Raw genomic sequence first — 26,264 nt, forward strand, 5'->3', positions numbered from 1 at the left:
CCGGAGCTCGTGTAATTTTCGCTGACTAACTTGACACAGGTTGCTGTGCTGTGATTGGTTGATTTCTGCAGCCAAACCGGAAGCTGCGACGCAGACCCTGTTAGTTACTAGCGAGCTAGCTGAATCCCTGAGCCGCCCTGAAGCACTGAAAAGGGAAATAAGAAGAGCAAGCGAGCATAGAGTGACATATTCAGCGTAAATACAAACCCGTCAGGTGTATATCTCAGGTGTGCATATTCACCCGATGTGATATAACAACCGGAAACGATAAGGTGTCGTGACTGATACGGAAACATGTCTTACTTTTGACAGCTAACGTTAGCCCCGAAAAGCTAACCGAGTTAGCCATCCGCTGCGACTGTTAGCAACCAGGAAAATTAGCATCGAGATGCCTCTCACTGAAAGCTAATTAACGGTGCACGTTTCTCCGAGATATTTGTGTCACTAAATCAAATGTTTCCAAAAGTTTATGAAGCTAAAAGGTTGAATATAATTAAGCGACGTGAGCTGACGATGCCGCTCGGAGGAAACTGATTCAGTATTTACGCCTCAATGCTTCGTTGTCGACGCGTTTTATTCGTCTCCTTTCACTCTGTGTGTGAGGTGGTGATTTTTTAATCCGAGTCTTCGTGCTGAGTGTCGACCTGAAGCCGAGCTGCAGACCATGATGAGCCCCTGCGGTTACACCTCAGCTAACGTGAGCTAGGTGGCTAATTAGTTGTAGCGGGGTTATAAACGACGCCAGGTGAAGAGAGCATCAAAGCCGGCTAAACATGGTGAGTATAATATAACGCACATTGTCCAGCCTTCTTCCTGATCCTGCCATATGTGCAGGGAGCGATCATGCATGGAGTTAGACTCGTGCACATCAGCAGGATGTGTTCATAAAATCATAATAATGCATTGTTTTCCTTTCGTGCAGCTGTATGTAGTCGTGTTTGTTTGCTTGCATGTCGGTCCTGTTGTGCTCATGTAACGGTTTGCAGGTATTCGAGACGCCCATCTTACAACACGAATATTTGCTTTGAGACGTGAGCTCCAGCAAGTTGTGGCTCATTCGAGGAATTCAGGCCTGCCTTCCTTCTGCAGGAGCTGCTCTTTAAAAAAAGAAAAAAAAAGGGAAAAAAATCAGATTTTGTTGTCTTGTCCTGGCTGGTCAGAGCTCTACTTCCTGAACTCGTCAAACTGCGACGCTGCCTTTTGACATTTCTCAGATGGTTTCTCTCCGCTGCTTTCTCGGCTTGAGCAACAGTGTCGTGACATGTTTGTTGCCATATGAGAAGGTGAGATTGCATTAGCGAAGTGCACACATTGATATCTCCCATGACACGATGCCAAAACGTTGATGGGGGAATTACGGGCATGTGTTTGGGCCGAAGGTCGGCGTGTGCAGGTATGTTCATGGAGAAGATAAACGACATGTCTCAGGAGGATGAAGCGCGTGTTTACAAGGACGAACGGACGAGCTTGAAATCACGATCGGATGAAGTCAACTTTCAGCTCCGCTCAAATTCATTTGTGTCGCTCACGGTTAAAAAAACAACAACTATGACTTCTGTTTGGATTTGAATTCCTGGAAGTCATCTGATAAAAACAGACGGTGTGTAAATCACCAGGCCACACTGGATTTAAATCCTTGAGATGTTGAGAAAATGAAGTCGTTGTTATCCCGAGATAACGAGGTGGGGATTCAGTCGTTTGTCTTCTTCTCTTTGGAGAAGCTCCCGGTGAGTCGGCACTTTTAACTACCTGCTTAACGGCGTTCGTGCTGCTCAGTTCTTCTGGTCGCACGCTCAGATGGACGGACAGACGCGGGCCTACGTGTGAATCTTTGTGAGGAGGTGATTGTGACCAGAATACATCGTGTGAGCGTGTGAGCGGACTAAATGTGCTGTTTGTTCTGTGTCCTTCTCTTAAGGCCTCGGAGGAGTCATCGCTGCGGGCGCTGGAGAGCCTCATGACTGAATTCTTTCACAGCTGCACCACCAACGAACGAAAAAGAGAAATTGGTACGTCTGACGCAGTAAAAGTCTGCTCACTTCTTTTAATCTGCTGATAAGACACCAGGTTGAGCTGCTCTTTCATGTGAACTGAAATTACCTGCTTTCTATTTGAAGTCTGCGTTTTTTTTGTTCACTTCCTGTGTTGTGACACATTTCTTTCAGCGTGTATCAAGGGAAGTTCTACCCTGACATTTACCTCACTTCCTTTTTTTTTTTTTTCTTCTTCTTCTTCTTCTTCTTCTTCTTCTTCTTCTTCTTCTGCAGAAGAGCTGCTCAACAACTTCGCTCAGCAGACCGGAGCGTGGCGCCACTGCCTGTTCTTCCTCTCCAATACTCGGAATGAGTACGTGATGATGTTCAGCCTCACAGTATTCGAAGTAAGTGCTGACGGTGGGAGGGACACGATGGCGCCGTCTGTGTCCTTCTCAACGTAAAACGAGTTCGATTCAACGACACACACAGAAAATATTCCTTTCTATTTAATGCGATGAAATGATGTTTCAACCGTTTTTAAAAAATCTGAAGTAGCTGAACGGAGGCAGAACGTCCTGAGACCTCCGCTGACGTGCTTCTTCTTCCTGTCTTTGTGTTTGTTGCAGCTGATTTTATTCTTTTTCCTTTTTCTCACAGAACCTGGTGAACAAGATGTGGATGGGTGTCGCGTCTCAAGACAAGATGGAGATCCGCAGCTGTCTGCCCAAACTCCTCCTCGCTCAGCACAAATCAGTCCCTTATTTCATCCGTAACAAACTGTGCAAAGTCATCGTGGACATCGGGCGCCAGGACTGGCCAATGTTCTACCACGATTTCTTTACAAACACCCTGCAGGTGAGCCGCGCTCGCCACGCTTCTGTCATCAACATTTTCACTGTCATGGTTGAGCGATTGATTCGGCTGCTTGCACAGTAAAATGCTTCTATGCAGGTTCTGTTATTTATGTGTGACAAGATTCAAGACGTTTATAAAAAGCAGCTCCCTCCGCTGTTGAGAAATGAAGCCGATGCTGAAGTTTAAACTCCTGCAGTACCTGGAGTGTCCACTAGAGGCTGGCTGCAGCAGCACAGGAAGTCACATACACACCCATTCAAAAAGCCTGTTTTTGCAGCAGACATGAACATGTTTACAGCCTGCTTCAAAAAACCAAATAGGTGTGATTAGCTCATGTCTCCATCCACACACACTGTACGGGGGGAATGTTTTGATGACTCAGCAGTTCTGATTGGATGAAGGATCAGAGTTATTCACAATAAGGCGTGTAGCTGAGCTGATTGACAGGTGGGCGCCGTGTAACGGTTTGTCAGGAGGCTTAAAACCCGCCTCAGCTCTCAGCCTGTCGTTAGCTTGACTCAGAGTTAGCCTGAGACAGCATTTCCAGCACGGAGACCGCCATCCATGGGACTCCAGCGCCCCCTGCAGGGACACACGGGGGATTCCAGCGCCCCCTGCAGGGACACACGGGGGACTCCAGCGCCCCCTGCAGGAACACACGGGGGACTCCAGCGCCCCCTGCAGGGACACACAGGGGACTCCAGCGCCCCCTGCAGGAACACACGGGGGACTCCAGCGCCCCCTGCAGGAACACACAGGGGACTCCAGCGCCCCCTGCAGGAACACACGGGGGACTCCAGCGCCCCCTGCAGGAACACACGGGGGACTCCAGCGCCCCCTGCAGGAACACACGGGGGACTCCAGCGCCCCCTGCAGGAACACACGGGGGACTCCAGCGCCCCCTGCAGGAACACACGGGGGACACCAGCGCCCCCTGCAGGGACACACGGGGGACTTCCTTAACTGTCAATCAACTCCCTCGTCTTCACCGTTCTGATGAGTCTTGTTAAATATTGTGAAACCTTTATTTGTACTGATTGGAGCGTTTGTCTGTCCTCAGCTGATCCAGACCCCGGCTCTGGCTTCCCTGGGCTTGGTGATGTTGAAAACCACATCAGAGGAGCTGGCGTGTCCTCGAGAAGACCTGTGTGTCGCCAGGAAAGAAGAGCTGCGGAAGCTGCTGATGGAGCAGGTACCAACTGTGCTCGGCCTGTTAACAGGTAAGAAGACCTTTCAAAGTGCGCTCTTATTTTGAAGGTGCAGAACTCGTGACACACGTGTGTGCATACTTAACAATTACCTAAAGTACTCTCAAAATCCAACGGGTTGTTTTGCAGGTATTTTGGAGACTTACTGGGACAAGCACAGCGTCATAGCTTCCACTCCGCCTCCGTCACCCACGTCAGGGGAGAGCGGTGAGTAAACGATACAAAGACTAACTGGTCATGTGACGGCGTTAAGTGTTAACCCGTCCTCTTGTCTCTTCTATCCAACAGTGGAGCTGCTGGGTAATTTGTTTCAGGGCAGCCAGTACTCGAAGCTGCTCTGCCAGCCCATGGCGGCGCTGGACAGTGAGAGTCAGCAGCTCTGTTGTCTGGTTCTGGAGTGTTTGGCTCACCTGTTCAGCTGGATCCCTCTGTCCACCAGCATCACGCCCACCCTGCTCGCCTCCATTTTCCACTTTGCACGTTTCGGTTGCGATCTTCGGACTAAGGCGAAGACGGGATCCTTCATTTCCTCCAACTCCTCGTCGTCTAACGGGCAGCTGAATCCAGGGACGATGCCGCCGACGTCGAATGGCGGAGGGCGGAACGGACAGCCCGGCGAGGGCAGCAAGGTGGATCGCGCCCGGCTCGGCGTGCTCGCCATGACCTGCGTGAACGAGCTGGTGTCAAAGAACTGTGTGCCGATAGATTTTGAGGAGTACCTGCTGCGCATGTTCCAGCAGACCTTCTTCCTCCTGCAGAGGCTGACGCGAGAGAACAACGCTCACACCGTGAAGAACCGCTTACAGGAGCTGGATGAGAGGTACGGATCAGAACACTGTCGTTACATGTCTGTGTGTTTCGAGCGTCCGCTTTGCATGCAGGACGGACGGGTCGGGCGGGCGGCGCCACTTCTTAACTCTCTCATCAGGACCGCGTCATGCATTTAGATAAAACACGGGTACAACGACACACGGCTGCACAGAAGCTGCAGGTTCCAACCTCAAAAACACGCCGCGTCTTAAATACCGGTGTGACGAGCTGTTATCTGAAAAGTGGAGCAGGCAGAAGATGGAGAGGACGACTTTTCCTCATCATGGGGGGGAGGAGGGGGGGGGGGGGATCACTGTAATAAAACATGGGGAGGTGTATTATGTGTGAAATTGACTTAAACCTTTAATCAGATGAAACGTGGGTTTTGTACCCCCCCCCCCCTCCTGACATGTTGCAGGAGTTTGTTTTGAATTTGTCTGTTTTCATTTCCCGCCTCTCGTCTCTCTCTCTCTCTGTCCCTCTCTCTGTCTCTCTCTCTCTCTCTCTCTGTCCCTCTCTCTGTCTCTCTCTCTCTCTCTCTCTGTCTCTCTCTCTCTCTCTCTCTCTCTCTCTCTCTCTCTCTCTCTCTCTCTCCAGTTATTTGGAAAAGTTCACCGACTTCCTGCGGCTGTTTGTCAGCGTTCATTTAAGGAGGATTGAGTCGAGTCCTCAGTTTCCAATCGTTGAGTTCCTCGCCCTGCTTTTCAAGTACACCTTTAACCAGGTAACACCGACGCCTCCGGTTTCATCACAGACTCGACTCCTGACCTGTTGATTCACCGTCTTTTTATCCTTCCTTCAGCCGACCCACGAAGGCTACTTTGCCTGTTTGGATATTTGGAGCATCTTCTTGGATTATTTAACGACTAAAATCAAAAGCCGACTGGCCGACAGAGAAAGTGTCCTGAACAGGTGAGTCCCGTAGAAACCCTGAGCTGGATCTCTGAGACCTCCAGTGAAGAAGTCCAGGAGGTTTTAGATTTGGTTCTTTTCTCTGACAGGTACAAAGACGCCTTAGTCCTGCTGCTGAGGGAGGTTCTGAACCGGATCCAGTTCAGATACAATCAGGCCCAGCTGGAGGAGCTGGACGACGAGACCCTGGACGACGACGTGAGAACGCCTCACACTTAGCATGTGAACCCTCTCCTCTCTTCAGAGCCTGACTCTCTGCCTCTCTCTCTCTCCTTCCTTTCGTTACCATAGCAACAGACGGAGTGGCAGAGGTACCTGCGTCAGAGCCTGGAGGTGGTTGCCAAGGTGATGGAGCTGCTCCCGTCCCATGCCTTCACCACCTTGGTAAGAGATCATCGATGCTGTCACGGGGACGCTTCGAGTCCACGCGTAGACGAGTGGCGTTTCCACGCTCGCTTCTCGTCTTCGGTCACATAAAAACAGGAAACGCAGTCGGCTGTCGTGACGGCGTCAAAAAAAACGTCGGCCTTATAACGTGCTGAAAATGTGCACGTAGTTCCTCTGCAGCTTCCGTTCGTTTATTAAAAAGCCGTCCACTCAGGCGTCTCTGCGTGTCCACTCAGGCGTCTCTGCGTGTCCACTCAGGCGTCTCTGCGTGTCCACGCGGCGTGAGCATAATCCTCTCTTCTCTCGACAGTTTCCCGTCCTCCAGGACAACTTGGACGTGTACATGGGTCTGCAGCAGTTTATCGTCACCTCTGGAACAAGTGAGTAAACCTTCTGTCTCCTCTGTGTGAGACGCATTCAAACCCGTCCGGAGCTTTTTGAAGGACGTCCTCTTGGTTGTGTCTTCCTCGCAGCTCGGCGGCTGAACATCAGCGCGGAGAACGACTGCCGACGCCTCCACTGTTCGCTCCGGGACCTCAGCTCGCTCCTGCAGGCCGTCGGGCGCCTGGCCGAGCATTTCATCGGGGAGATTTTTGCAGCACGTTTTAGCGACGCCCTGGCAGTCGTGGAGAGGTCGGTGCGCTCGCCTCCTGAGCGGTGCATTACAGTAAACATCGGTGGCGTGTTAGTTTCTCTGTCATCACGTCATGAGAACACGTTTGCTTCTTCTTCCTGAAGGTTGGTCGAGGTGACGTGCTACGGCTCTCAGACCACGCTGTACGACCTGGAGACCGCTGTGCCTTCTGTGCTGAAGCCCGACCTCATTGATGTGTGAGTACAGTGTGTGTGTGTGTGTGTGTGTGTGTGTGTGTCACCTGACCCTGCTGAGCTGTGTAAACGGCGTGTTTTATTCCACGTTGACCCGTTGTGTGTCGTTTCCCCTCACAGACACGCGCAGGCCCTCGCTGCCTTGCAGGCCTACTCTCATTGGCTGGCACAGTTCTACAGCGAGGTCCACAGTCAGAACTCGAGCCAGTTCATCAACCTCATCACATCTGCGATAGACGCCAGCAGCCCGCTCATCACAGCCAAGGTAGCCCCCCCCCCCCCCCCCCCCCCCCCCCCCCTTCTTAGTGGCAGTTTGTGGGAGGAGCCTATTGGGGCGTCTTAGTGAGAAAAGGGAAGAATAGTGTTATTTCAGTTTTGTTCTGTTTGGGGGGGCGGCGGCATTACCTGGTTGGTTTGATTCAAGTCCCGGGGAGGTCTCTGCCCTTGAGCAAGGCACCGGACAAGACCGGAGACATGCTGACCAGGTCTCGTGTGTCCGCAGGTTCCGGAGAAGCTGCTGCTCTCAGCGTGTCATCTGATGGTGTCCATCACCTCCACGGTGCGGCCCGTGTTCCTGGTGACTCTGCCGGCCGTTCAGAACATCTACAACCTCAACACCGCCGAGAGTCCGAGCCGCAGACTCCCTCAAGAGGTTCCTGTTTTTCTGCATCACATGACCCGACCCGTTAGCCCGGCAAACACTTTGGGTAGTAACCACTCTGCACGTTTTCTCACTCAGGCTCACCTGTTGGTGTGTCGAGCGCTGTCCAACATGTTGCTGCTGCCGTGGCCCAACCTGCCCGAGAGCGAGCAGCAGTGGGCGACCCGCTCCAGCAACCACGGCAGCCTGCTGGCCGCACTCACCCGAGAATATCGCATCTTAAGAGGGACGGTGAACATCACTCCGAGGCAGCCTGACCTGGATAACAGTCAGTATCTCTCTCCGTCTAATCCCGCTGGTTCACCTGTCCTGTGTTTCTAAATCGTGGTCTCTGTCTCGTCCAGTGAAAGCTGTGATCCATCAGACGCTGCCCGTCCTCAGAGACATCGTGGACAGCATCTCTGGAGAATCCACCAAATCCCGTCAGATCTGCTACCAGAGTCTGCAGGAGTCGGTCCAAGTGTCCCTCAGCCTGTTCCCGGTGTTCATCCAGCAGCCAGGTCAGTGTGTGTGTGTGTGTGTGTGTGTGTGTGTGTGTGTGTGTGTGTGTGTGTGTGTGTGTGTGTGTGTGTGTGTGTGTGTGTGTGTGTGTGTGTGTGTGTGTGTGTGTGTGTGTGTGTGTGTGTGTGTGTGTGTGTGTGTGTGTGTGTGTGTGTGTGTGTGTGTGTGTGTGTGTGTGTGTGTGTGTGTGTGTGTGTGTGTGTGTGTGTGTGTGTGTGTGTGTGTGTAGGTCGGAACAATGGCTGCACGTCCTTCTTCTTCATCCTTTGTTCCTGTTTCTCCTCCAGATGTGACGGACGAGATGCTGGCCTTCTTCTTGACGCTGTTCCAGGCGCTGCGTGTCCAGATGGGCGTGGCCTTCACAGGACAGATCATTCACACGTTCCTCAGCATGTTCACCAGGTGAGACAAGTCCTCGTTATTCAACACGCTGCACGCACAGTGGAAGTGTCACGTTCTCCCACAGCCAACGCTGAAAATGCTGGAGTCCTTTTTTTCTGTCTCTCTCTCTCTGTCTCCGTCTCTCTCTCTCTCTCTCTCTCTCTCTCCCCCCCCTCTCTCTCTCTCCCCCCCACCCCTCTCTCTCTCTCTCGCTCCCTCTCTCTTTCTCTCACCCCCACCCCTCTCTCTCTGTCTCTCCCCCCCCTCTCTCCCCCCCTCTCTCTCTCTCCCCCCCACCCCTCTCTCTCTGTCTCTCTCTCCCCCCCCTCTCCCTCTCCCTCCCTCTCTCTCTCTCTCTCTCACTCTCTGTCTCTCTCCCCACCCCTCTCTCTCCCCCCCACCCCTCTCTCTCTCTCTCGCTCCCTCTCTCTCTCTCACCCCCACCCCTCTCTCTCTGTCTCTCTCTCTCCCCCCCACCCCTCTCTCTCTCTCTCGCTCCCTCTCTCTCTCTCACCCCCACCCCTCTCTCTCTGTCTCTCCCCCCCCCTCTCTCTCCCCCCCTCTCTCTCTCCCCCCCACCCCTCTCATGTGCACATTAACGGCCTGCTGCTTGTTCGCCCTGCAGGGAGCAGCTGGCAGCCAGCATCCTGCAGGAGGGCAGCGCCGGCTGCAGGGTGGTGCAGAAGTTTCTCAAAATCCTGCAGGTGGTGGTCCAAGAGCCGGGTCAGGCTTTCAAGCCCTTCCTGCCCAGCATCCTGTCGCTGTGCATGGAGCAGGTGTACCCGGTGGTGGCGGAGGTCAGTCGGCGCTCGCCGCCCGTGTCTTCTCATTCTGTTTGTAACTTTGGGATTCATTACATTTCCTGATTTATGGTTTGGGTCCGTAGCGGTCTTCCCCGGACGTCAAGGCCGAGATGTTCGAACTCCTATACCAAATACTTCACCAAAACTGGAGGTACTTCTTCAAAACGTCCATCTTGACCAGCGTCCAGAGAGGAGCCGCCGAGGACACCATGGAGAACGAGGCCCAGTTCACAGCCGCCATGCAGGTGTGTGTGCTCGTGTGTGTGTGCTCGTGTGTGTGTGTGTGTGTGTAGCCAGGTTAAAGATGAATGTGTCTGAAGTGACCGGATGTGTTGAATGTTTTCTTGCAGGCTTTTGGCCAGTCGTTCCTGCAGCCTGACATCCACATCTTCAAACAGAACCTCTCCTACCTGGAGTCTCTGAACAGCAAGCACAAGTTATATCACAGAGTGAGTCCTTTTAAGAGCAGCAGGAGGAGGAGGAGGGGCTAAATGTCCTTTGCATCACTTTTGGATTCATTAAATGTTTATTATCAGACGGACTGAAAGGCGACAGTCAGGTGGAGTATTTGACCCGTCCTCCTTCAAACCTCGTCTTCTTGTCTTTTGCGCTCCAGAAGCTTTTCCGGACCTCGATGCTCCTCCACTTCATCAACGTGCTGCTGCAGGTCCTTCTCCACAAGAGCCACGACCTCCTTCAGGAGGAGATCACTGTCGCCATCTACAACATGGCCTCCGTCGACTTCGATGCCTTCTACTCGGCCTTCATGCCCGAGTTCCTCAACGGCTGTCAGGGCGTGGACACCAGCCAGCGGGCCGTCCTCGCACGCAACTTCAAGCTGGAGCGGGTAAGAGTGAAACACGTCTGCGTCGACCACGTTCTCCTGAAGGTGGAGCTTCTGTAGTTAGACGAGGTCGGCCGTCCATGATGTGTAGAAACAAAGATTTTAAATGTAAGCGTTCCCTCGGATCTCCTTTCAGGCCTCGTCCACACATCGTCTGCTTTTTGTAAAAACGAATATCCTGCCGCCTCCGTCTCGAAAAAAACTCAGGAAAAAACTTCATCCACACGTCACTGCAGAAGTGTGTTTTAAGCGTGCCGAATGTAAACAGGTCGCATGTGTGACGTGAGAACAGATTTTGTCGCAGGCGGTGACGTTTTGAAATGCAAAACCCCGGTGACTGACGTCCACATGCTAACGCAGAAACGGAGAATTCAAAATCTTCACTTCGGTCGGAGGTTTGTTTCTGCGTGTTCGCGTGGACGAGAGGCCGAAACGTAGAAAAACATCTTTGTTTTGTGGCCCGGCTGCGTGTGGGCGGGGCCTCAGACTGTTTGAGAGGTGTCAGCTGTCACTCATCTGTTGTTTTTACTCCTTCAGCGAGTTTCCACCCGTCCGAACATGCTGCCTGTTAAACGTCTCATTTTTCATTCATCCTGATCCTCTCGAGATTAACGACACGCCGGCGTTTGTTTTGTCTTCTTCTCTCAAGGACTTGCCTTCATTCACTCAGAGCGTGCAGCGGCTTGTGAACGACCTCCGCTACTACAGACTGTGTAACAGTAGCCTGCCCAGCGGCACCATCAAGCTATAGCACAAAGACTGAACCACTCCACACATCGACTATGATCTGCAAGGACTGCCTGTGCTGACCACTTTGCCCAACGCTCCGCCTCCAGCCGAGCTCGGCTCCGCCTCCTCCGAGCGACAGGAAGGAGCGACACAAACGGTATCGTCGAGTCGTTGGAGGTCGAGGATGCTGCTGATTTTTCTTCTTTGATTTCTACTGTAGAAGGTTGGCGCATTAATGTTTGTTTCACGACGCAGCGCCCTCCTGATGTGTTGCCAATGATCATTTGGCAGGAAATGTAAACCCGGTCTGCAGTTGGCGTTTTTTGCCCAGACCCGGAGCAGTCTGAGCCAGGCCTTCTCTCCCTCGCCGCGGCCAACAAAGCCGGGCTGGGACTGAGCACTTTCAACTCATTTTGAGTTTTTAAAAAAAATGTCTGCTTTTGTTCATTTTGCCTTCGATTTTGTTTTCATCTCCAAAGGAGACGGACTCTCTCGACTTAAGATCTTTCATATCATTCCATTCAGAAAAGAGAAATCTGCTTGATTAATAATAAAGTGCTTTTTGTAGTAAAACTCGTCTGTTATTACTGGCTGTATTCACAGAAGGAAGACTCTTCTGCATGTTTATCTTTTTGAATGATGTTAAATCTAGATTCACTTAGACAATGGCAAGAACCCACCGAGGAAGAGAGCAGCTCTCTGATTGGTCCTTTTAAATTTGAAGCGTTTGGAGGTTTCATGCAGCCCAACAGAGTGTTGATAAACCTTTATTACATTAAAGATATGGTCATGGACATTTAAGCCAGATTGTTATTATGCTTCATCTTAGACAGATGTAACGTCTCAGTCTCACACATCTTCAAGTGTTTTCTGCAAATCAAATTAAAAAAAAAAAACATTTGGTGCTACGATCCAATCGTGGAGGAGAGCGCGTGGAACCCTGTCGTCGCTGTAATAAACTTGTTGATGTTTGAGCAGAAACGTTTGGCATCAGTGGAGTTAATCTCGGTTTGAGTGACATTCAGGGAGGTGACCGTGACAACCGGACAGACGTGAGGACGACTCGTGAGCGCAGATCTGATCAGGTCAGAGTTTCTCTCCAGCGGCGCGTCAAACCAGAGAACGATGCAGCGCTGCATGTTTAGGAGGATTGTACAGCAGTGGAGTTTATGGGATCAAGAAAGCACCAAAGCTGTGCTGACTGGATTCCCCAGCGCGCTGCTTGGAGGACACCGAGCTGCTGCTGCTGCTTCAGGGCGCAGGAGCAAATCAAGTGAGTCTCTTTATCTGTCCGACTTTTGAACCCTCTCTCGTCTGTCAGGAACTTCTTGTACGAGTTTCCCCTTTTTCATGAAGGAAAACAAGTAAGCAAATCTTTAAAAGTATCGACGAGACAATCTATGGTGTTGCTGACTAAAAAATTCTCTATTCTAATGATTTCTGTGAAAGATTTCTGGCACGGAAGGAAGAAGACTTTGATTCGTATGCGCAAAATGTTCCAAACGGTGAGGGGCCCGTTTGAGAAAAACAAGTGTTTGCCAAACAGATTCGGGGTCATGAACTGGAACTAGGTTAGAGTCACAGAGGGAAGTGGTGGTTGTGATGTGTGGGTGACAGAAGCAGTGAGAGCTGTGACAAAAACAAAACAACCGTGTAAAAGTCAAAAACGGAATAAAAACGTCCATCTTCGCTGTCAACGCTTTTTAAAAAACAACACAATGACTAGAACCGTGAAATGCCAGTAGATTGAGTTCCTCTCGTGGTGGATCACGTGTAATTGTGTGCACGCAGTCAGTCATTATCTTCTGGTGAGGAACCAAGCTGTAACTACAAATAACCACCTCAGAAGCCAAAGATATGAAACATGTTCCTCTTTATTTCCGCTCAGATGAGAAAGTTTGAGTCTTTCTGTCAATATCTTTAAGTCTTTAAAATGTGCACTGTTTTGTGTGAGAAGCTCAGTGATTGTCCTCTCCGTGTTCAGCAGGTGTTCCAGATGTGAGGGAGCGGACTCTCATAGCTGTGAAACCAGATGGAGTCCAGCGTCGTCTCGTTGGACAAATCATCCAGCGGTTTGAGCAGCGGGGATTCAAGCTGGTCGGCCTGAAGATGGTGAAGGTGAGAGGCGTGAGATGAAGCCAGTTCTCTGTTGTTGTTGTTGTTGTTGTTGTTGTTGTTGTTGTTGTTGTTGTTTGTTTTTAACTCTCTCTGTTGTTTAGGTGCCTGAGGATCTGCTGACTCAGCACTACTGCGAGCTGAGGATGAAACCCTTCTTTCCCAGGCTGCTGCAGTACATGTCCTCGGGACCCGTGGTTGCCATGGTGAGGGCTTGTTTACCTTCTCTTTATTGGATGTTCTGTCTGCTCTCTCTCTCTCTCTCTCTGCATGCAGCTGACAAGCTCCCTCATCTCGGTCTGAGCTGCAGCATGAAGTTCTTTCTCTGAACTTATAGAAGGAAGTGTCTGATGGGTTTATGTTTTACTGCTGACTGTTCTCAGGTCATTGATTGATGTGTCTGTTTTCGTGCAGCTGTTTTGTTGGGCTGGTTTCACGATTATCCTCTGAATGATTCCATCTGATGCATCTCAATGTACAAGTCTGCTTTTTCATCATGAGGTCAAACAGTCCGCTGAAGCTATACGACCTTTATACGTGTGTGCTTCAGAAACCAGAGACAGCTTTACAGTTTTACTCCAAAACACACAGATGATAAAGGTCCATCCACAGCTGGAATAATCTGCACGCCACATCAGTTGGCAGGACCTGATTTATGTTCTGTCCACATCGTGATGCATCGCAGATTTAACACCTGTTACGTCTCTGCCAGGGTTGCCTAGTAACAGAGATATTTAAAAAAATATATATTCCTGATTAATTCAAATAAAAACATGCATCGGTCTTTTCTTGTTCAGGTGTGGGAAGGGCATAAAGTGGTGCAGGCGTCCCGTGCGATGGTGGGACACACTAACCCTGCAGAGGCCCAGGCCGGCACAATCAGAGGAGACTTCAGCTTCCACGTGAGCAGGTAACAGGGGCTTCATTTCATCTGTTCATGTTTCCAACAAGTTTCAGGATTAAACAAAAACCGTGTGAGGCTTCAGCGTCTTCTGCCGTTATTTAATGTGATTTTTTGGAGATAACTAATGAGGTGTGTGTGGATCATTTAAAGGAACGTGGTTCATGCCAGTGATTCCCTGGAGGGGGCGGAGAGGGAGATCCAGCTGTGGTTTAAGGGGAAAGAGCTGCTGAACTGGGACTGCTGCGACCGGAGCCTCACCTGTGAGCTGTGAAGGTCACCGGAGCCTCACCTGTGAGCTGTGAAGGTCACCGGAGCCTCACCTGTGAGCTGTGAAGGTCACCGGAGCCTCACCTGTGAGCTGTGAAGGTCACCGGAGCCTCACCTGTGAGCTGTGAAGGTCACCGGAGCCTCACCTGTGAGCTGTGAAGGTCACCGTGACAATCAGTGACTCTACCTCTTCTCTGTGTCTCTGTGTCTCTTTGTCTCTTTGTCTCTTTGTCTCTTTGTCTCTGTGTCTCTGTGTCTCTGTGTCTCTGTGTCTCTTTGTCTCTTTGTCTCTTTGTCTCTTTGTCTCTGTGTCTCTGTGTCTCTGTGTCTCTGTGTCTCTGTGTCTCTGTGCTGGAAAAAGACGAGTCACATTCAGTGTTCCCGCCGAGATCTTTACCTCCGAAAATGTGCCGACACGAGAAAGAAAAAGATGAATGTGGGAATAAATGTGGGTTTATATGCTGTTGATTTATTTAACAAATGTTATGTAGTGTTGTTTTAAAACATAGTGAATATTTAACTTGAATTGTTTCTTCAAATATCTCAGAGTAATACAAACAAATACGCACAGAATTGTGTCCTCCATGTTTCATCATGATATAAAACTACAATGAGATGTCAGAAATCCTCTTAAAGGCAGGGAAGGTAATCTGTGAAAACTAGCATGATTTTGAAAGTAGCCTTCACTTCTGCACCCGCCCCTTCCCTCTGTGCTCCCTCTAAAGCCCCGCCCCTTCCCTCTGTGCTCCCTCTAAAGCCACGCCCATCCCCTATGTCCCCCTCTAAAGCCCCTCCCCCCTCTCTGCGCTCCCTCTAAAGCCACGCCCCTCTCCTCCATGCTCCCTCTAAAGCCCCTCCCCTCTGTGCTCCCTCTAAAGCCCCGCCCCTCCCCTCTGTGCTCCCTCTAAAGCCCCGCCCCCTCTCCTATGTGCTCCCTCTAAAGCCACGCCCCTCTCCCCCCCTCAGCTCCCTCTAAAGCCCCGCCCCCTCTTCTCTGTGCTCCCTCTAAAGCCCCGCCCCCTCTCCTCTGTGCTCCATCTAAAGCCACGCCCCCTCTCTTACACGCTGGAGAAGCAGACCTCAGCTCATCTCTTGCAGCGTGTTATGGCGTCTGATGTCAAACAAAAATCTTCTTACAACCAAAAAGTGTGTTTAGAAAATGAACAACTGTGCCTTTAACTTCACAGTCAGGATGAAAGTGTGTCATCCTGATGGTTTGATGTTTTCACAAAACATAGACTTAATAAAACGTCAGTCTGTTCTGTGGAGTCATATTTTTTTTATTAAAATGCACATTTCTTTACATTTTCAAAATCACTAAAGAGCTGTTTCAGTCCATTTTAAACAAACTAATCAGCGTTGTGATTTCGTTTGTTGGTTTTCATTATTGCAAAAACAAGACAACGAACACTGGTGAGTTTTAATTCACAACGTGACAGAATAAATGAGCGAGCGTCGATTTGAACTCGACTCGTTTTGTTGATTTGACAGCAGGTGTGAAAAGAGTGACGTCACTCTGTGGGCTCTGAGCTGTGTATGAAACAGAGTCTACCGTCTCCGCTGGTCCCCGCTGGATCCGGTTCACTCTCCGATCACGACTTCATGCCGATCTTCATCTTTTGCTTCTCCATCACCGTCTCCAGTTCGGTGGCTTTACGCACATCCTGAGGAGGACACACACACAGTTTCACACCTGATCAGATGAGTTTGTCCATGTTTCACATGTGCTAAATGAAACTCCTGCAGACATGGACTCATCAGGACCACCGGCTCTGGACTCATTTATATGCAAATATTAGATTCCTTCTTATGATCTACTTTAAATGCTTTGTATTTCTCTCATCCCTGAAAAACTACAAAAAGCAGGAAGGCAAAGAACCCGTACCTGGCCTACATGCACCTGTGCACAATCAACATGTCAACACTTCACTTCAAGTGTTCTGCATGTCGGCTACTTCTGGAGTTCATTCAACATGTTACATAAAGGTTGGTGTGTGCTCCACGTGTACGTCCTCCAAGCAGGCAGCCAGGGTTCAAATCCCACCTGACTCGATGCTCTGTCCCCTCTCTAAAAAAGCCCCCAAAACAAACCGTAAAACAAACATGATGTTGACTTTACTAAAGTCATAACAGTCCTGGGTGTGACCTCGTCTCAGCCCACGTGACCTCAAACAGGTGTCATGTACAGGTATCAGAGGACTCATATTCAAACTCAGTATCTGTGGACACCTGATCGTCAGCACGAGTTTATGGTTTGTAAAAAAATGGTTTTGTTGCATCTCTGATTAAAAAACCCTTTTATGTCACATGACTAACAGAAGTGCTCTCTATTGATTTACAGATGTAAAACACACAGACTTCACCTCTCAGCCTGGATGATCTCCACGAGCTGACGTGCTTATTGAAAGGTAAATATGGGTCAGTGGTGAATGACGCGGGGGCGTCCAAGGCCGAGCAAACAGCTGACAGTCAACACAAACACCAAAGCATATCCACACACACACACACACACACACACACACACACACACACACACAGAGAGAGAGAGAGAGAGACACACACACACACACACACAGAGAGAGAGACACACACACACACACACACACACACACACACACACACACACACACACACACAGAGAGACACACACACACACACACACACAGAGAGACACACACACACACACACACAGAGAGAGAGACACACACACACACACAGACAGAGAGAGACACACACACACACACACACACACACACACAGAGAGAGACACACACACACACACACACACACACACACACACACACTAACCTCGAGCAGGGCTTTCTGCACCATGATCTGGCTGTAAACTCGGGCTCCTTCCTCCGGGGCCACCGTGCGGAGCTCCTCCTTGTTCAGCGAGTACAGCTGCGCTCCGGTTAAGATGCCCAGACCCTGAACGGTCCTGATCCAGGAGGAGAGAGAAACCAACTCAGTGTGGGAGCTCAATAAACAGACTGCAGACAGAACCATCCAGCAGGATTAACATGTTTAAAGGTTCCCCCTGACTCTTCTTTGAGCTCGCTGTTTTTATCAGGTTTCAGTTCAGCTGTCATACATTGTAAGGATGATATCCTGACACTAGAGGGCGCCATTGTGCCAGCCCTGACTGCAGGCTGCTTGCTGCGTGTAATCTGCCGTCACTTTGTTTGTTGAATGTAAAGTAATACAGCGTGACGTGGGTGACTTATCAGGGATTTAAAAGCAGACTGAAGCTCACTCACTGCTGGCTGAAGCCTTTAGCGTGGAGCCAGGCCTGCACCTCTGCTGCAGGTGAGTGGTAGTTCAGAGGTGTTGCGGGGTCGGCCGTGCTGCGGGGGGACACGGGTGGACGAGTCGAGTCTCTTCTCCCGGCCAACCGCTGGAGGAGCTCATCGTTCACCACGTTGACTGCAAACAAAAAAAGTGTCACACAAGTTTCTGAATTTGATCCTCAGATTAAACATTTAGGATTTTTACCTCGGTCACCGTCGTCTCCCTGCAGCGTCGTCGATGGTAGGAGCATGCTCTGTGGACGCAGCGGGCTCATGGGACCGTTCCCATCTGGACTTGGTGGAGCGTAAGAGAAGTACTTTGTGGGATGGGAAAGAGGCCTCTTCTGTGAAAACACACAAACTGTAAGACTGCATGAAAAACAACAACGTGTCCGTGCTGCGTCTGTCCTCCAACCTTGGACTCTCTGCGGACCACCTGCTGCTCCGTGTGGTTCAGAGCAGACAGAGGCTCCAGGATGTTGAAGGGAACGAATCCGATCTGGTCAAAACGGTTCTGACATTTCCACCATCGCTTTGACGACTCGATCACCTGAAGAAGAAGAAGAAGAAGAAGAAGCAGGTGAGTCAGGGATCTGTGATCTGGAACAGGTGGCTCAGTGTGGTCGTGGTGAGGCGGCGTACCTCGAGTGTTTCTCCTTGGAGCACGGAGAGCTCGCTGCTGTTCCTCGCCACGAAGTCGTAGCTGCAGCAGTAGAGTCTTTCACCTTCGTGTGGAATCATATCTTCTCTGGAAGAAGCCAAAGAACACGCATGCAGCATGTTAGATAACTCATTAAACAAAGCAGAGTAAGAATTCAGCATTTCTGCTGTCACTCATCTAAAACACTTTTTCAAATGAACCCAGAAGGTTCTTGATCTTTCAGCTGCAGACTGACCCGTCGTCAGAGCTTTGACCTCGACTCGCCACGTTGGCTTCAGCTTGTTCCTGCACAGTCTGTGCCGCCCGTCTTCGTTCGCTGTGAGCGTCCTGTTTGTGTTGAGACTCGACGGGATCTTCCAGCGGCTGGCCTGTTGAGTCATGAGCGTGCGGCCGCCACCCATCCAGGAAGGCCGGCGTGTACGGAGGAACAGACACGCCGAGGTGAGAACTGTGGGGAGAAAAGACGGGTTGAAGGGATCCGTCAGAGCTGCACAAGAAAAGCCTCAACCTGAGAGCGTGGACACACAGACCAGGGGGACGTCCAGTTGAGCCCCAGAGACGTCCACAGCTCCTTCTCGTCTGCAGTCAGATGCTCCTGCAGCGTGGAGACGGCGCCGCTCGTCATGGCCGGGCTGAGCACTGACGCTGCTAACGCCGGTCCTCCGGTGGTGTTCACCATCTGCGTGATAAAGAGTCAGCACGGACACACACACACACACACACACACACACACACACACACACACACACTGAGGAGCACACGACTCACCAGTCTGAGAGGCACGAAGACGTGGTGCAGAATCTCAGGTGCGTCCGGCTGCGCGATGGAAGACTTGAGGCGGTCCTGAATATGAACCAGATGATCCACGTCAACATTTCAAAGAGCCTCATGCATGTCAGATGTCACGCAGTGTGTGTGTGTGTGTGTGTGTGGTCAGAGCTCACCAGCAGGCTGAGCGAGTACTTGATCTTCTGAAAGATGTCGACAAATTCCTCCTCTGGCGGAGGGCAAGCTTTCAAGGTCAGCAGGTCATCTGCACGCAGGCGAGAAAAATCAAACAACATCCCGAACGAACGAACGAACGGGACGAAACCAGAATGATTCATGTCCACTTGTCTTCAACGTGTCTGAAAGAACGTCAAACCGAGACATGTTTGAACCCTTTCAGAGGAATCAAAGATTGGAGAAGAGTTCGGTCCAACAGTCTTCAGGTGTGAGCAGCTTGTTCAAGCTTGTTTCACCAAGTCAGACAAACACAGCAGGACGTGACTAAGAACGGGCTTTTCTTCTATCTCAGTGTGAACACGTTCATGTTTCGGCTCACACCTGTCACAGACACAAACGTGTCTGGACCGCGCCGGGTCATCCGCTCCAAATAATGACACAATCAGAAGACAAAGGCGGTGTTTGTTTATGTTCCTCACTGACTCAAAATGAAAAACATTCACATGCAAACTCCGTCACACGCTCGACATTTCAGACACGTGTCGGTCCTGAACGGAAGACAGCAGCTGCTGCTCAGTCCGCTGGGACTCGGGATGGAAACAGGTCCAAGTCGTGGTGCAAGTCCTAAATATGGAAGTCGATCTATTGCTGGAGAGCAGACAAGGCACTTTCAGAGCACTGCCAAGGTGCCCTGGAGCAAGGCACCAAACCCCCAACCGCTCTCCATGCAAAGCCGTGTGCAGCTGCCCCGCTCTGACGTCTCTCCACAGGTTTGTGTGTGTGTGTGTGTGTGTGTGTGTGTGTGTGTCTTAAGCAATAAATGTGCACAACGATATATGAAGAAAACTTCGTGTTGCAACAACCAGCAGCCTGCTGAGCTGGTTTAACACAAGCCCCGCCTCTAACAGGTCAAGAGGCCAATCACACACACACACACTGGACATGCCAGTGGTCTCAGCTCACACACACACACACACACACACACACACACACACACACTGCCATTGATCCAGACACACCTTGGTCATGTTTCCACAGGACAAAGATAGAAACAGATATTTCCATCCCTCAGCGTTTTTAATGTGCAGTCATCAGGGAGTTTCCCTCCGCGATTAAAACAGCATTAAAGAAAGCCTTCTTCGTGTAACCTGAGGAAAAGTGCTGTTTGATAATGGCGTGAACGTTTTCGCTGCATGGCACGTGCACTACGCTGCCTTCACGTGCTCTTCACAGGTAAATACGAGATTCCCGAGAAGCACATGAAGGCAGCATAAAACGGGAAGCGACTCAGGGTGACACGTGTGAAAGATGTTCAGACACCGCCGGTTAATATTTAAAGAACTTTTTAATTATTCTTGACTTTTGGTGCCATCATAGGAAGACCCTTTTCACGTGCAATAAACTAAACTAAGCATTATAAACCTCTTATGGAGCAGAACTCAAAGCTTCCTGTGTCCCAAAGCTGATCGAAGTCCTGGGAATATTCTGCATGAATCGCTTTTCTTCGCAGATGAAAATAGACTTTAATTACAACTAAAGAGACTCAATAAATCCATTTTAAAGGATCTGTTCATAACACCAGTGTTTGGACTTATTATACCAGGAAGTGAGGGGGGGACACTTCAGATTAAAGCTTTAAAAATCTTTCATATTAATCTGACATGTGGCCCAACAGGATGGTGTTTTTGTTTCCTCTCAATCATCCACATCCGGTTTTTCTTTAATGCTCTCTGTCATCTGTCTCCGCCTTCTTTACATCGTAAACAAGAATCCTGTGAATTACTCCACGGCCCTTTTGGCAGCCTGCCTGCCTGCTGACTTGCGCTCAACATTCACAATCACGTTCCTGCGAGTCGTCTCCACATTCATCTGCAGCCTGCCAGCAGCATCCTGGAGCACCTGTCCTCCTCGGCCTCCACCTGATCTACCTGACCATCTCAAAACCCCCGATACGAGGGGTCATCTCACAACAACAACCTGACCAGTCTGCGTCAGGCCAGCAGCACACACACACACACACACACACACACGTTAAGAGCGGCTCTCACCGGCTTGTCCTTCTTTCTTTTTGCTCTTCCTGCTGCTCTTCTTCCTCCGCTGATTGAGAACAATCTGCGCCTCGGCCGTTTGCTGCAGGCGAGCCATGAAGCGCTCCACGTCGTCGAAGCAGTGGTTCAGGATCTCCTGATGAAGACGTCGGCTGTTAGTTTGAACCAATAACCTCGGTAACATAACGATGTGGAGGTCTGACATATTTTTGTGCATTGCACACACACGTGTGTGTGTGTGTGTGTGTGTGTGTGTGTGTGTGTGTGTGTGTGTGTGTGTGTGTGTGTGTGTGTGTGTGTGTGTGTGTGTGTGTGTGTGTGTGTGTGTGTGTGTGTGTGTGTGTGTGTGTGTGTGTGTGTGCGTGCAATGACCCTGCAGATAATCATGAATGTTACTAATGTTCAATATTTGAGTTCTGAGACCTTCAAAAATGAGTCCCAAGGCCAAGACCCGTTTCAAGTAGCCTCCTAAAACTCTATTAAAAACCCACAACCATGTTTTCATAGATCATCTCCCACTGCTTCCTGCCCCCCTTTGATTATTGATCAGTGCAGTAAATCCTTTGATTATTGATCAGTGCAGTAAATCCTTTGATTATTGATCAGTGCAGTAAATCCACTACGCTCAGCACTGTCCGTGTTCTTGGTGTGAGATGTGATGACATTAACATCGTGTGGGTGAAGAAGCATTATGAGAATAACATGCTGGTATGTCAGTGTGTATTTATTGACCTTATTAGTTAACAAGTTTGACTCGTGCCGGAAGTTGAGTTATCTAATAAATGTGCTGAAGGCTTTCCAAACCGGATGTCTTTGAGCGTCTTTGTGCAGGATGACATCTTTGATCTTGTTAATTATTACTTGGCTTGACTCCCAGTTTGCACTCATTAAAATAAGAAGAGTTGAACTCACCACTTCTCTCTCTGCGTGCAGTAGAGACGTGTGATCCGGCTCTGCAGGCTCGCGGCTCTCTGAGCGCAGGAAGAACACAACACTTCACAATGAGAGAAGAACTACAACTCGGTTTACTTTGAGCTCACACTGACACTTGGCTTCACCTTTACCTGCATCTCTGTAGACAGGCAGCACACTCAGAGGACGCTGCTCTCCTGGAGGAATCATGACTCGCACACCTGAGGGCTTTCTCGGGACCACCGGAGGAGGTTTGGCAGACATCTGTTGGGACGATAAATCACATCGTGCTTCACTCTCAAGAAGGTCACGTGTGACTTTTCTGGGATGTGCAATGTGAAAGATTTGAATTGACTGGCAACACAGCTCGTCTTGACTTCATCTCAAGGTCTCAGAGGTGATGAATGAGCGCTCGATGAATCGCAACATTCCTCCGACTCGTTGGAGGAATGCCGAGTGTTCGTGCTGCTCACGCGCATGTAAGGAGCGCGAGGTATGCAGCCACCACGACCCGATCAAGATTCTCAACCTGATGAGTATTAAAGACACGCTCATGTTCCTTTACCTTCCTACCTTTCTGCTGTCACTCCTCGTCTTCCAACAAACACGTTCCTGTTAAATGCAGAATGTGAAAATCTGCACACAAAATCAAATAATCAAATAAAACAGTTTGAGAAGATTCCCCTCAGTGACACTTTACTGACACGTAGCATCTGTCCTCTGTCACACACACACACACACACACACACACACACACACACACACACACACACACACACACCCTCAAAACACACACTCAGTCCGCATGAAGTGAACAGGTAAAGTGCAGGTAGATCACAGTACCTTCGCTGCAGGTTGAGAGTTTGAATCCAGAGACGCAGAAACAGAAACCATCCAGGTGCTCATCCGTCCCTGCTCTGAGCTGAGCTGTGTGCGCACGAGGACGTCCCACCTTCCTGAGATATGCAGAAAAACGAGTCCGGCTTTCCTTTTGCACTTAATCTGGGCTGCTTTCTCTCTCTCTGATACACACACACACACACACACACACACACACACACACACACACACACACACACACACACACACACACACAGCACCTGCCTGAAGCCTGACGTGATGCCACTCTAGGAATGTGATGCAGTCTCCCTCTAAACTGGCAGCCAATAAATCCGATGAGTTTCGCTCGAGATTTTAATGAAGAAGTGAAAATCAGACGAATCACACATCCAATCAGAGTCCTGCTCTTTAAGTAGCTTCAGAAGTCCGTTTAATAGATCAGGGGTGTCCAAACTTTTTTTCTTGCGGGCCAAAATTGTTGCGTTAGAATCGCTCACGGGCCACAGGGTTTTTTTGTTTGTTTGTTTTTTTTAAATATTGGAAGGAACTTTTTGTATTTTGACCTCTTCAAAAAATAATGTAAATACACAGTAACTAATTGCAGTGGGAAACTGTTGTGTTCTAATTTTTTTGGAAAGAATAGTCAGGATTTTATAGGTCTGATTCTTCGATTTGAAGTCAAGGGCCACAAATGGCCCCCAGGCCGCACTTTGGACACCCCTGCGTTAGATTAACTGATGAAGTGTGTAAGCACTATGATGAGCTGGTTTACTGTTATTATACAGCACGTACAGTCAGAGGAATATAAAAGAAGACAATGAAATCTGTGTTGATCGTGTTTCTCAGCAGCCTGGTGAAGAGACTATTCAAGAGAATCAACGTCTCTTAGCCGGAAGGTTGAGGGTTCGATCCCCAGCTCCTGCAGCAACACGTCCATCAGTGTGTGTGAGTGTGTGTAGGTGTGACCTGTGGTTTAAAGGCTTTCAGTAGTCATGAGATTTAAAAAGAAATAATCAAACTCAAGTCCATTTACCTTCAAAATGTTTTTTTAATGAAGTTGTAAAGAAAACTGAAGATCATTAAACTCAGGTGAGACTTTGGTGAAGAGCGACACCAGCTGGTTTGACATGAGTGTTACACAGGAGGAGGAGGAGGAGAAGGAGGAGGAGGAGGAGGAGGAGGAGGAGGAGGAGGAGGAAGAGGAGGAGGCGTGATTCAACAGATGAAGGATCACAAAGAGAAGACGGCCCTCCTGATGATTAAATATTGATGTAAGTGACTAACTGTAACTTATAGGGGACACACTCTGTAACATTACTAACGTTTTTATTGATCTGATAGATAGATAGATAGATAGATAGATAGATAGATAGATAGATAGATAGATAGATAGATAGATAGATAGATAGATAGATAGATAGATACTTTATTGATCCCGAGGGAAATTCAAGTCTTGATCTGTTCATTTTGAAAATAATACTCTCGATAACTTTCAGGGAATTTTGGCAAACTCATCTTCACAACAGGAACACTGAAGAGCAGAAGCGTGGAACCGTTGTCCAATGTTTCCTCTCTGCAGTGAGTCTCTTGGGGCCCTCGGCTGAGGACCGATTCGAGGGGTCATCGTGTCCTCCATCGTGTCCAGACGCTGACTCCTCCCCCTTTGTTCCCTCAGTCTTTTTTTGTTCCTCTCCTACAACACTCAGCAGGTTCAACAAGAATGAGTGCAGTCAGATGGGGCCCCCTTAGGGAAGTTACTGTCATTGCAAAATGTGCACATATTGGTTTAAGTCTGTGAGCCCTCAGGGGGGCCCCTTCCTGGTGTGGGGCCCCACGCAGGTGCCTGCCTTACCTGTTGCCAAGCAACGCCTCAGTCTCCCTCTGCTAACGGGAGGGAGACTGAAGCACTCCTCGTGTTTTTGGAAGACATTTCTCTCACAGAACTTTGGACATGTGTTGGTGTCAGATTATTATTGTGCTGAAATGAAATCTGAAACTAATCTAATAAAGAAGTGAGTTTTGCATTTATTGCATCATAACGTTCACATAACTTTAAGCTTCCAGCTCGGCCTCAGAGCTTTTCAGCTGATCGCATCATTAGCGTGGGATTTACTGTCCTGCACACAACACTCCCATTCATCCCGAGCTGTGACTTGAAGAAGGACGTTTATAATCTGCACCCAAACATACAGCCGGGTGTTACAGTGACACACACACACACACACACACACACACACACTTTTTCTACTCCTTAAAAATGGCACTTCCACATTTTCCTCATAACTCTCCCACAAAGTTTTTTTTTATTCCTGCATGGGTTTAATTTTGACCTATGGAGGCCTATGGGCTCCTCCCTCCGTATTCAGGTTGTTATAAACATATGGGGAGGGGGGTAGAGGGTGTTATTAGATATAACAAATACATCATGACATGTCTGAGTCATAAAACTAACAAACTCCCTCTGCAGATATTTCTTGTTTATCTCCCTAAGTGAGTTTTCTGAGCATGATCAAAGTTCACCTCGAGGATTTCCTGAATTACTTTAAACACACTGGAGTGTGCTGGAATAAATGTGGCCTCACATAGCAGGAGCCATAAGCTGATGTAGAAACAGAATTTGTAACTGGATTTGTTCAATCTCTGCACATTTCCCTTCAGAGGGAGTCACCTCTGAAACATCTGTTTTTGAACATCTATGAAAGAGTTGACTGTGCAGTGACAAATATCTCAACACGGTGCCTGACTTCACACACAGCTTCCACTTGTCGGACTCTGCAGATCAAGATTTGACTTGAGAGCGTCGTGTTTTGCTCTGCTCTAAAAAAGTAGGTGAGACAGTTCTCAGAAGAGAGGGAACTCATACTGCACGTGCTCCGATCGACCGTCCAGGAAGACCGAGGACGTTACAACATCGTTCAAGAGACAGACTCAAGTGTCCAATCAGGCTGGCTGCGGAAGAATCCCTTTGACACCCACCTCACAGTTTAACATGTTCACTTACTAGTTAAATTATCTTTCAGCACACAGACTGAGTCAATTATGATTTTACGATTCAATGTTTAGAATTTTAACTGCAGTACCCGTTTTATACGCTAGGTGTCAGAGTTACATACATTTGAACAACTTTCACAGTTAATATCAATAAACAGCATTTAGGAGGTTAAACGCCTTGTTAACTGTTCGTTATAGAGACTATGGTCACGTAGAATGAGCAGTCTGTATGCTACTAGTTAGCATGCTAAAAAGCAGCTAATTTAAAAGGGAATATCGCATTCAGACAAAAACAGTAACCAGTGTAAAGAAATAGTATGAATGTCAGTTTGCTCCTGTCACAGAAGCACTTTGTGTTTATGTTTTTAGCTGCAAACACAAACACAAACACACCCA

At 49.2% G+C, this 26,264-nt stretch overlaps 3 protein-coding genes across 5 annotated transcripts; 2 read left to right on the plus strand and 1 right to left on the minus strand.

The window, feature by feature from the left end:
* The first annotated feature begins 39 nt into the window (after nt 1–39).
* xpo6 (exportin 6) lies at nt 40–11,468 on the plus strand. Of its 3 annotated transcripts, none has more exons than XM_079366268.1 (24): nt 40–776; nt 1,919–2,009; nt 2,268–2,380; nt 2,634–2,831; nt 3,892–4,051; nt 4,169–4,246; nt 4,328–4,859; nt 5,447–5,573; nt 5,652–5,761; nt 5,851–5,959; nt 6,053–6,145; nt 6,459–6,528; nt 6,622–6,781; nt 6,887–6,979; nt 7,097–7,241; nt 7,479–7,628; nt 7,716–7,905; nt 7,982–8,137; nt 8,426–8,540; nt 9,145–9,316; nt 9,406–9,567; nt 9,673–9,771; nt 9,939–10,169; nt 10,816–11,468. In XM_079366268.1, the coding sequence occupies exons 1-24, from the start codon at nt 774–776 to the stop codon at nt 10,915–10,917; spliced, it is 3,459 nt and encodes a 1,152-aa protein (XP_079222394.1). In that variant the 5' UTR covers nt 40–773; the 3' UTR covers nt 10,918–11,468. The 3 variants fall into 3 exon arrangements, with proteins under 3 accessions (XP_079222394.1, XP_079222392.1, XP_079222393.1); XM_079366266.1 differs by lacking the exon at nt 40–776 and adding an exon at nt 1,574–1,727; XM_079366267.1 differs by lacking the exon at nt 40–776 and adding an exon at nt 1,574–1,682.
* A 369-nt stretch (nt 11,469–11,837) lies between these two features.
* On the plus strand, nt 11,838–14,662 carry nme4 (NME/NM23 nucleoside diphosphate kinase 4). The gene is made up of 5 exons (XM_079366758.1): nt 11,838–12,168; nt 12,883–13,013; nt 13,115–13,216; nt 13,808–13,920; nt 14,065–14,662. Exons 1-5 carry the CDS (start codon nt 12,021–12,023, stop codon nt 14,183–14,185), a joined length of 615 nt encoding a protein of 204 aa, XP_079222884.1. The 5' UTR covers nt 11,838–12,020; the 3' UTR covers nt 14,186–14,662.
* Nucleotides 14,663–15,430: 768 nt separating this feature from the next.
* On the minus strand, nt 15,431–23,217 carry eps8l1a (EPS8 signaling adaptor L1a). Its single transcript, XM_079366759.1, has 15 exons — nt 23,138–23,217; nt 22,881–22,993; nt 22,184–22,301; nt 22,038–22,096; nt 21,126–21,261; nt 19,077–19,165; nt 18,901–18,975; nt 18,663–18,811; nt 18,368–18,580; nt 18,114–18,219; nt 17,887–18,021; nt 17,677–17,815; nt 17,442–17,607; nt 16,990–17,122; nt 15,431–15,845 (listed from the first exon to the last, which is right to left on the minus strand). The coding sequence occupies exons 2-15, from the start codon at nt 22,941–22,943 to the stop codon at nt 15,774–15,776; spliced, it is 1,653 nt and encodes a 550-aa protein (XP_079222885.1). The 5' UTR covers nt 22,944–22,993; nt 23,138–23,217; the 3' UTR covers nt 15,431–15,773.
* Nucleotides 23,218–26,264: the final 3,047 nt, after the last annotated feature.

This window comes from Symphodus melops, assembly GCF_947650265.1.
Source record: "Symphodus melops genome assembly, chromosome: 17".
NCBI lineage: Eukaryota > Metazoa > Chordata > Actinopteri > Labriformes > Labridae > Symphodus > Symphodus melops.

What these genes read in the sequence shown, in the direction of transcription:
- xpo6 (XM_079366266.1), top strand. Translation starts at nt 1,653, where the DNA reads ATGAAGTCGTTGTTATCCCGAGATAACGAGGTGGGGATTCAGTCGTTT. An exon ending in GCCGCAGACTCCCTCAAGAG is followed by an intron (nt 7,629 to 7,715) that starts GTTCCTGTTTTT and finishes TTTCTCACTCAG; the next exon opens with GCTCACCTGTTGGTGTGTCG. An exon ending in GGTGTTCATCCAGCAGCCAG is followed by an intron (nt 8,138 to 8,425) that starts GTCAGTGTGTGT and finishes TTTCTCCTCCAG; the next exon opens with ATGTGACGGACGAGATGCTG.
- nme4 (XM_079366758.1), top strand. Translation starts at nt 12,021, where the DNA reads ATGCAGCGCTGCATGTTTAGGAGGATTGTACAGCAGTGGAGTTTATGG. An exon ending in TCGGCCTGAAGATGGTGAAG is followed by an intron (nt 13,014 to 13,114) that starts GTGAGAGGCGTG and finishes TCTGTTGTTTAG; the next exon opens with GTGCCTGAGGATCTGCTGAC. An exon ending in CGGGACCCGTGGTTGCCATG is followed by an intron (nt 13,217 to 13,807) that starts GTGAGGGCTTGT and finishes TTTCTTGTTCAG; the next exon opens with GTGTGGGAAGGGCATAAAGT.
- eps8l1a (XM_079366759.1), bottom strand. Translation starts at nt 22,943, where the DNA reads ATGAGCACCTGGATGGTTTCTGTTTCTGCGTCTCTGGATTCAAACTCT. An exon ending in TGCACGCAGAGAGAGAAGTG is followed by an intron (nt 21,262 to 22,037) that starts GTGAGTTCAACT and finishes CGTCTTCATCAG; the next exon opens with GAGATCCTGAACCACTGCTT. An exon ending in CTCAACTGGACGTCCCCCTG is followed by an intron (nt 18,581 to 18,662) that starts GTCTGTGTGTCC and finishes TTCTCCCCACAG; the next exon opens with TTCTCACCTCGGCGTGTCTG.